Source organism: Anabrus simplex, chromosome 11 (genome assembly GCF_040414725.1).
Source record: "Anabrus simplex isolate iqAnaSimp1 chromosome 11, ASM4041472v1, whole genome shotgun sequence".
NCBI classification, from domain to species: domain Eukaryota; kingdom Metazoa; phylum Arthropoda; class Insecta; order Orthoptera; family Tettigoniidae; genus Anabrus; species Anabrus simplex.
This window is the reverse complement of record NC_090275.1, coordinates 70092379-70101859: the sequence shown is the minus strand read 5'-3', so window position 1 is coordinate 70101859 and position 9481 is coordinate 70092379. Positions and strand designations below refer to the sequence as shown.

The following is a 9481-nucleotide window of genomic DNA, read 5'->3' as shown; positions in this document are numbered from 1 at the left end:
TCCAGAACAGTCTGGATGCTAGATGTATCCAGGAACCTCGCGAGATAGAAGACTCCAGATTAATAGTCGAGTAATTTCCGTCGTCCCATGCGGCGCGACCACGGATAGAAGAAAGAAGGGCCGGCCCAGTGCTTAAGTGTTGTTCGCGATTGGCGTGCTCGAGCGTAAGGTGGGTGGGGCCGATACAATGACGCCCCCGGCGCGTAGCGACTTGGCATGGCGGACGCTATAACCATTACAATATGAATAGAAAGTGCATCTATCAAGTCATAAAAATCAACACATGATGATGTTCTTTCAAGAATTTTTCGAGTGTAATACTGTTATCATTTGTTTTCTTTTTCAGGTACTGGTAACTTATAAATTTATGCTCAAAATTAGTTTCAGAGATTGAAGAACCCATCTTTCTACTACGAATAGATGATGTTCAAGAAAGTTGTTGATACAAGAAGTACTAAGAACTCTCTCTCATGTTGTTCTCTCAATTCTGAGGATTGTGATAATGAGATTGGATAATCCTTCCACAAATGAGGCTAACATGATATAAAAATTTTCTGGTGGACGTAACATGTTTTGCAAATGGGCTACTTACATATGATTATATGACAAGAGTTTGATATCTTACAGGACTATATTCTTGTTTGATGATGGTTCGTCTAGACATCTTTTTTACACCGAATGTTCTTGGGATATGTGTTATTCATATTATGTCTTTGGTTGTTTAAAAAGATTACAGTGCATTTTGGTGAAAAACAATAATTTATTGATAACATCCACTTTGTATCACACTTTACACTTAAAGTTATTGAGAGGTAGAACATATGGAGGAGTTGCCTGTAGGCTGGCTGCTAGGACTTGAAGAGCTGAATTGCTTGCACCAGTATTACCAAACACTACTTTGCCATCCACTTTGTAGTCAGCATATGGAAGTCTGTAGATTGGCGTCATGCCTGCACGCTGACAGGCTTTTGCTGAGGCTATCCCTGTTGCATCTGCTTTGGCCACTTTAAAACCTCTCTTTGCTCCAAGTTCAAGACTAGCTCGCATCATTTTTGTTGCAAGACCTGTTAAAAATGGAATATTTATTTGACCTCCCAAGTTCTTTAATTCAAATCACTTTATTTGCAAATTGAACATTAGCCCTGAAGGCATACACATCATAAATACAGTGGACTCCTTTTAATTCAAACTCCAAGGGGAATCAGACAAAAACTGTATTATCCAAAATTCAAATTAACAAAGAATGACTATTTTAACGAAAATATAGTACAGTACTGTATAAATTCACACAATAATAAATTCCTTGTAAGGAATAATTATTACGTTATTATGCATTCTGCCGTACCTTAACAGCTGCCACGTTGTCCTGTATTGAAATTATTATACTCAATGGTAGGTACTGTATTTTTAAAGACGTTTGTGTGTTGTTTACGAAACAATGGAGAGGGATCAACATGAGCTAGGTTAAAGCTACTAACTTCTATCTCAAACAAAGATTATACAGCCACACTGGATACTGCACCGAGACATGAGCCAAAATCTATTACAGCTATCCTAGAGAATCAGGAAATTAATGTATAGGACTGGCCAAAAAATTCTCTTGACTTGAACCCAATAGAAATCATTTGTTTGACACAGAGGAAAGAAATCAAGCCTGAAGGCGTTATTAACAACTAGAATATGTGCATAGAAAGAATAAATGAAGCTTGGAGATTCCTAGGAACTGGCAAGAAAATGCATTACAAGTGACTGCAGCTAGGTCTGACTTCGTAAAGTACCTATTAGTATTTTAGTTAGTTCAGTGTGAAGAAAATTGTTGATTATCAAATTGTTTTTGTATAGGAAATGTATTGTAAAACATGTAAAATATTCACACAATACAGGGAGTGTAATCATTCACCAGTCCATATATACTACCAGCATATATCCCAAAAAATTAAGAAAAATCTTATTCACTCTGTGAGTATAATAATTGGAGAGACAGCTGTAAGTTTTCACACAAAAATATACTGTACAAACACTTACAAAACAACAGCATTTACAATATATAATTTGGCACACTAATTCCATTGTTTACTTTAAAAAGTTAGTGATTTTAGTGTTTGTTTGGGTTTGTTTTGTTTTACATGGTAGACCAAATCTTCAATTTCATTTAAAGCTTGAAACATGTCATCATAAACATTTGACTGAGCTTGAATAAATCTTCTTAAACTTCCTAGCATTTTGAAAGCGTCAGATGTGGTCGGTACAGGCTCTTCTATGATGTCATGACTACTATCCTCTTCATCATTGGATGAATTGGAATTTTGTAGCACTTCTTGCAGAATCTCATTTCCTGTCATATCTCCACATACTGGAACTTCAATATCAACAGCTAAATACATGTCATAACTGACATCAGTCACTACTTCTTGCCATTGCTCAGGTTCTATGTGCATTTCTAGTTCTTTTGGAACAATTTGTGCATTAGTTCCCCCCCCCCCCCCGTTTTTTTTTTTTGAAACCTTACAGGAACAATTTTAAATTGTTTGTTCACATCCCAAGGTTGATGACATCTGAATGGAGGAAGTGAAAGATTTCCGGTGGCCAAGTGCGGGTGCCCGTAGACAAGCGATGGCCAAGGCCATACTGATCCTACACTCATTGACAGTCACAGAGATAAAGGTAAAATCTGCTAACAATAGCAACTACCTGACCATAACTAGGAAGCTACGAGGGCAAATCAAAAAGTAATTTATTCTTCCAATACGTCTATAACAACATACAATTTAAGTTCACTTTTCCACATAGACTCCAAGAATTTGTAAACATTTCTCAGAACGGTCAACCAACTTCTCGATTCTGAATTTGTATGTAACCACCTGGATACAGCTGCTTTCACCTCCTCATCCTTTTTCAGCTTACCAAACACATGATAATCGCTTGGAAAATTGCACAATAACGCAACACCTCACATGGCCCACCAAATGTCTGAAATGCTGCAGCGATTCAAGTGAGAGTGGCAACATCCACCATACAGTCCAGACTTAGCGCCATGTGATTACCATGTGTTCGGTAAGCTGCAAAAGGATCTCGGTGGACGGCAATTCCAAAATGATGAGGAGGTGTCTCCAGGTGGTTACATAGCGCTGCAGGTGATTTCTACGCATCCGGAATTGAAACATTGGTTCACCGGTCTGAGAAATGTTTATAATCTCTTGGGGACTATGTAGAAAAGTGGTATGTTGCCTATGTATAGAAGGGTTTCATAAATGGCCATAACTTGGAAGCATAACTTACTTTTTGATTTTCCCTCATTCAATAAAAATAGAGAACTCTTGGCAGTGTTCTTACTAGGACCTGTTTAATGGGCACACCACCCTGTCGTTTTTACAGACCAGCTGGCTAACATAACCTAGACATGTGCTAGTTAGATAATATTAATACATATTTGAGTCACTGAGTGCTCCAAATTGAATTTTAAATGCTGTAAAACTATTTAAATTATAAATCTTCATTATTGTCAGCATAATTTCACTAATTACTTCGGACTTTAAAGGTTTCACTTGTAATGTCATGTGCAAGCGGTGCCTGGATTAGCTTTGAATTGGATGCGAGCTCTCTAGTCCGCATGATGTCAAAAACCCGTCACAGCAAGAGTGGTTAGCCCCAATGGTTCATGATTATAAACAAGCAGTAAAACACTAGAAGTTCAAAATACTCTTGTTATGGCTTGTTCTTGATAATAACACTAAAATAATTCAGTTTTGCAGTTAATGTTTAACTGTCTGATATTGATAATGCCCTGAGGGAAATAAATTGATTTTTTATCATATTAATTTTTTACAAGGTATTCCCGGCCCAGCTCACTAAAATTTCTGGGGAGAATGCTGCTTAGGAATTATTTGAAGGTTTCAATTCATGGAACCGTTACAAAAGTAACTTGTGATACAATCCTGACTTTGAATTATCCAAATTTAAGCTTTGAAAATTTGAATTAAAGACAATTTTTTTTTTTTTTTGGTATTGGTTAGAATAGAAATTTCAAAGGCAACAAACTGTTATTCAAATTATCCAATTTTTTTATGATCCAATGTCGAATTAACCAGAGTCCACTGTATAAACAATGTATCTTCCTCTTATATCACTGATCCAAACTAGATTATATTGAAACTGATAACATTTACACATAGTCACTCAATGAGTTACCCACTATATCCCACTGTATTTAAAATTGTATCTGTTATTACTGAAAACGAATAACTCTAAATAAATGGAAGATGCTATTTTTGTTTGTTTCACTCTCTTTGGAAACAAACACATCAATTGATGTTAAACCAGGATGTATCCAGTACCTTGCCTTGTGTAGAGAGAGACTTAAATTTATGTTTACTGCTAACGGGGCAACTCCGGGAGTTGCCTCATTTTAGAAATAAATATGTGGCAGACCTGGAATAAATCCAGAAATGTAAGGTGGATCCCTTTTTACAAGAAGATTCCTGTTTTGGGTGAAACAATGGAAAAGACATTACAGTAGTATAAGTGCAAAAGTATAATTTGTTCCGAAACAGTGAAACAGTTTCTGCACTATTAGTACAATACTAAAATGAAAGAACGAGTGAGTGCTAAGTCATATGTCAGTAGGGCTAATGACCCATGCTTTTCATTGAATGTAACAAGTGCAAAAAAAAAAAAAAATACCTATTCCCATACAAAAGGAGACATTGGATGATGTTGGGAAACTTTTAAAATATATAAAAGAAGCACAGTATGAAGACTTTTATAATCAGTTCAAGACATGCCACATGTGAGAACAAAGTTGACTGATAGGCAATACGAAATGGCATTTGGTTTTTAGTGCCGGGAGTGACAGAGGACATGTTCGGCTCACTTGACGCCCGTAGGCGATCTGCACATCGTGATGAGGATGAAGTGATGATGAAGATGACACATACACCCAGCCCTCGTGTCAGAAAAATTAACCAATGATGGTTAAAATTCCTGACACTGCCGGGAATCAAACCCGGGACTCTTGTGACCAAAGGCCAGAACGCTAACCATTTAGCCATGGAGCCAGATGACTGATGGGTATATCATAGCTAGTGCCCAAAGTTTATGAAGTGTTCGGATATGTCTGTTGTAATTTTTGCTCTCTCTCTCTCTCTCTCTCTCTCTTGCAATAGAGCTGTGACAACTATTGTCTTAAGTAACTTCTATTATTCTTCTCTCTCTTCCCTCCATTACCCAAGTTCCTGAAGCATATGTCTGTATTGGGATAGAGTACATCTGCTATATCACTCTTTTGCTGTTTCATGGGGAAGTCTTTACTTCACAAAAGTTTTCCAACATTTTAACATGGATATGTTTCTGGTCTGGAGGCCTATCTGGAATTGGCATCATTAATTTAGTGTAGGCAATTTTGCACAGACAGAAAACTGACACCATGGTAACCAGGCAACCAGTATCCTCTTCTGTCTATACTAAGTCTTTGTTATCTTTTTCCTCATTGCCTTCTGTATACAGTAGGTACAAATGGCACTGTGTTTTAAACAAATTTCCACCCTCTTTGAGTGGTTTTAGTCTAGGTCACAGCAAAGCCCTTGCACATGGTAACGTCACAAATGGCAGCAGAAGTTTTCTCATAATATGTATTTTTATGAATATTTATGGCCATAAAATAGTGTGCTAAATCAGCGACCATTTTTTTGGACATGGATCTTGATAGGTGGGACTATCTTGCAACATGACATGGGAATGTTGTGTGCTGGATCAGCTGCCATATTGTTGGACGTAGATCATGATGCTACGTATTTATCAGAACTCTTTATCTCCCCTGTGGGTGTAGTGAAAGGATGCGTTATATGTACCCCTGCTTGTCGTAAGAGGCTACTAAGAGGGGTACAACCAAAGAATCTGTACTTGCTCTCTCATCTTCTAAGCCCAAATTCATATCCATGATTCTATGCTTTTCCAAGTACTGTTGTGGAAAAATGTACATATATCTTTTTGAGGAATGTTTCTACTTGTCACTCTTTTCCTTATCATCTCTTCCATTTTTCTCTATTAAGCTGCCCTAAGCACTTGAAGCTCTCCACCTTCCTGATTTGATCCCCACCAGTCCTTACTCCAGTTATTGGTCTATTCTTCTTCCTAATTGCAAATACAGTAGAGATAATACGCGACACTTCAAAATTTAGCCTTGTTAAAATGGGAGACAGTTCGCAAGTGGCGCTCTTAATGGCATGACTTGGAAATTCACGCTAAATTCAAATATCAATGGAAATGTATATATGGAAATGGATAAATAAATTACATCAAAACAGAAAGTGTTACTAAAATATTAACTTCAAAGTTGCTAAAGCAATTCTGGATAAATGAATGAAGAATTATTTAACAGGTTATTATTTAAAGACTGAAATTAGACATATAATCAAGATGTGAAATGGACTGCTGTGAAAGGGCTAGATCTTTCATTTATGCACTACTTTTTTTAGTTTTAGCATACCTCCCTGAACTTTCACGGCTAGATTTGTCTTTTTTTCTCATTTAAAAGCATTGTATCATCACATTAGGGCACTTGTCAATAAAAATATTGGCACATTCCTTACACACACGATTCATTGAATTTCCTTTTAAGAGCTGGACAATTTTCCTTTTAACTTGAAGCCTACTAACAGAAAGAAAATCTATAAATTTAGCTGTAAAATCATTCAAAATTTTCCTATAAGCAATATGCCATTACATTAGGGTAAAGCAAATTTGCATCATAATATTGTTTCAACAAAATATGTACATTTCTTAAATCACCCATATTGTCTTCAGTGCTTGACAACGCATTATGGCATTCCAAATGAGGTAACTTGGAACACAACCAGCCACACACATATGCATATGCATTTTCCTGAATTAAATCAAAACCCACAGATCACATCTGCAACAACACATCGGTATTGAAGGTTAACTGCTGCACTAATACGATAAAATAAGCCAGTTAAAATATGGGTCGTGCAGGTCAGAAGTTTAGGAAGTATTATAAAAATCTCTCTGTAATTGGAAGAATATGCAAACACAGTATTTACTTACATTTTCTTGTCATGAGGGAAACAGAAGAAAAACCGCAAATCCTTCTGCACTGCATAGTTATTGCAGCCAAACGCAGCACATATCTTTCCACTCATATTGACAGGAGATATAAAGGAATGACACACGCTACTATTTACTAATGCAAATGCATAAATAATGCCAAAAACTTCACAAACAAATACACGTGCTCTTATGGCAGAATCAGTAACTCCAGGACAATCCGCTACACAGAGCTCTAATCTCTGTCCCTCGATATCTTGCAGAGTGTCACGTATTGTCTCTACTGTATTTGCTAATTGTTAGCACCACCTCACTGTTCTTTATTCTAAATTTCATACCCTTGTATTATTATTTCATTCCATGCATCCAACTTCTACACTCTGGAAAGACATCTACACTACTTTGGGATAACAAGGTGCCCATGAAAACCAAGATGATTCTGTAAAAGTCATACTTCGTGCCCAGTCTCTCATACAGTCTAGAAACATGCAAGAGGGGTTAGTAAACTGCAGGCATGCAAAATGAAGTTACTACAAACTATCCTTCTAAAAGCACATCAAGACCATGTAAGGAATGATGTCATCAGAATAGAATTGGAAGTCCTTCATAGAAGAGAAGCTAAAGACTTTGAGACTAACATGGTATGGACATGTAAAACAAATGCCTGGCACATGAGCATGCCTGAAAGGAAGGGTTGAAGGAAGAAGGCCAGTGGGAAAACCTATGAAGAGATGGCTACACCAGCTAAGAGAGGATGTGGAGAGAAGAGGAGGGAATTGGGAGTCAGTGAGGAGAGAGAAGGCATTTCTGGACAGACAGTGATGGCGAAGACTTGTTCAACACTACCCTACCCAGCATGCTGAAAGGGTTCTACGATGATGATAATGATAATAATGCATCCAACTGCTCCTAACTCCCTCCCTCCTATTTCCTCACACCATCAAATTGTTTTCAAACAGCATTGATTTCAACTTACCTTCCCCAATTCCCTCTGCCACTCTCATTATATTGTCTGTCGGCTCCAAGGCTAAATGGTTAGCATGCTGGTCTTTGGCCACTGGAGTCCCGGGTTTGATTCCCGGCAGGGTTGGGAATTTTAACCATAATTGGTTAATTCCGCTGGCACTGGGGCTAGGTGTATGTGCCATCTTCATCATCATTTCATCCTCATCATGACGCGCAGGTCGCCTACGGGAGTCAAATCAAAAGACCTGCATCTGGCAAGCCGAACTTGTCCTTGGGCACTCCCGGCACTAAAAGCCATACACCATTTCCATTTCATTATATTGTCTGTTTCTACAATGAAAAGTAATGGTAAGAGTGCACTAACTTGTTTCCGACCATTCTTCTGTTCTAATCTATCTGTTTTCTCTCCTCCTACTTTCACATAATTCATGCTCTCTTGATACATCTCCTTTACCCTCCACAAGAATATCATATCAACTATTCTTGGCCATGAAAGTATTAAACTAAATTATAATAATACCAACCTGACCATAGTTTTAAGAATGATGGCCACCTGATACATGACTGCTCAATTATATTAGCAATACATACCTTTTCCCACGTGAGTTGGTTCTACTGATGCTAGACCAATCTCTAGCACCTCGTCTACAGACAGCGCAGAAAAGATGTCCAGCTTGAGGTGGACAGTAGTCAATAACCTCATAACACTTCTGATTAGAGGGTCAACATCTTCTGTGTCTGAAGAGAGAAAACAAATTTCCAATCATTGAGTTTGCTCATGGTAAAGTTTGACCGTAAAAAGGAGGTAGAATGAACATCATAGATCAGTTATGTCCAGCTATTTATTAAGTATTCTTCAATGAATTCACCTAGGTAAGGGATGGTTAAAATTTGAGAATGTGGCAGAATAAGTAAATACCTTCTCTTTTACTTAATCACCGAGTGAGTTGGTCATGCGGTTAGGGGTGCGCAGCTGTGAGCCTGCATTCAGGAGATAGTGCTTCGAACCCCACTGTTGGCAGCCCTAAAGATGGTTTTGCATGGTTTTCACACCAGGCAAATGCTGGGGCTGTACCTTCACACTTCCTTCCCACTTCTAGCCCTTTCCTATCCCATTGTCATCATAAGACCTATCTGTGTCGGTGCCATGTTTTAGCCAAGTAGTCAATCAGCTAATAGATGAAGGAGAGTGATATTATTATTGTTTCAATAAAGAATAGACTAGTTCAGTATTTTATGATGTTATTTATTTTGCTTATACTGTGTGTATATAGGCCTATTAGTGTTTGGAAGCTGGACTGGACTTGGCCACACTATACATATAGAGTCACTGTAGGTGACACAACACAACAGTGCATTCTTTGTTCGAGAGTGGACAAAACTTGAATTAATGAACAATGACTTACCTTTGTTACAATTTCAAACTGTGTTGTTTTCTTATTTTCGCCAAATG

At 37.7% G+C, this 9481-nt stretch overlaps 1 protein-coding gene across 3 annotated transcripts in view; it reads right to left on the bottom strand.

Annotated features, from left to right (window-relative positions):
* Positions 1 to 740: 740 nt before the first annotated feature.
* The window catches only part of LOC136883539 (arylalkylamine N-acetyltransferase 1), a 110522-nt gene continuing 101781 nt past the window's right edge, over positions 741 to 9481 (bottom strand). For all 3 annotated transcript variants that reach the window (XM_068229761.1, XM_067155911.2, XM_067155912.1), the window contains exons 3-4: positions 8620 to 8766; positions 741 to 1064 (exon numbers count right to left, since the gene is read on the bottom strand). In XM_068229761.1, coding sequence (XP_068085862.1) covers positions 784 to 1064; positions 8620 to 8766 — 428 coding nt within the window. In that variant the 3' untranslated portion in view covers positions 741 to 783. The remainder of the gene's footprint in view (positions 1065 to 8619; positions 8767 to 9481) is intronic.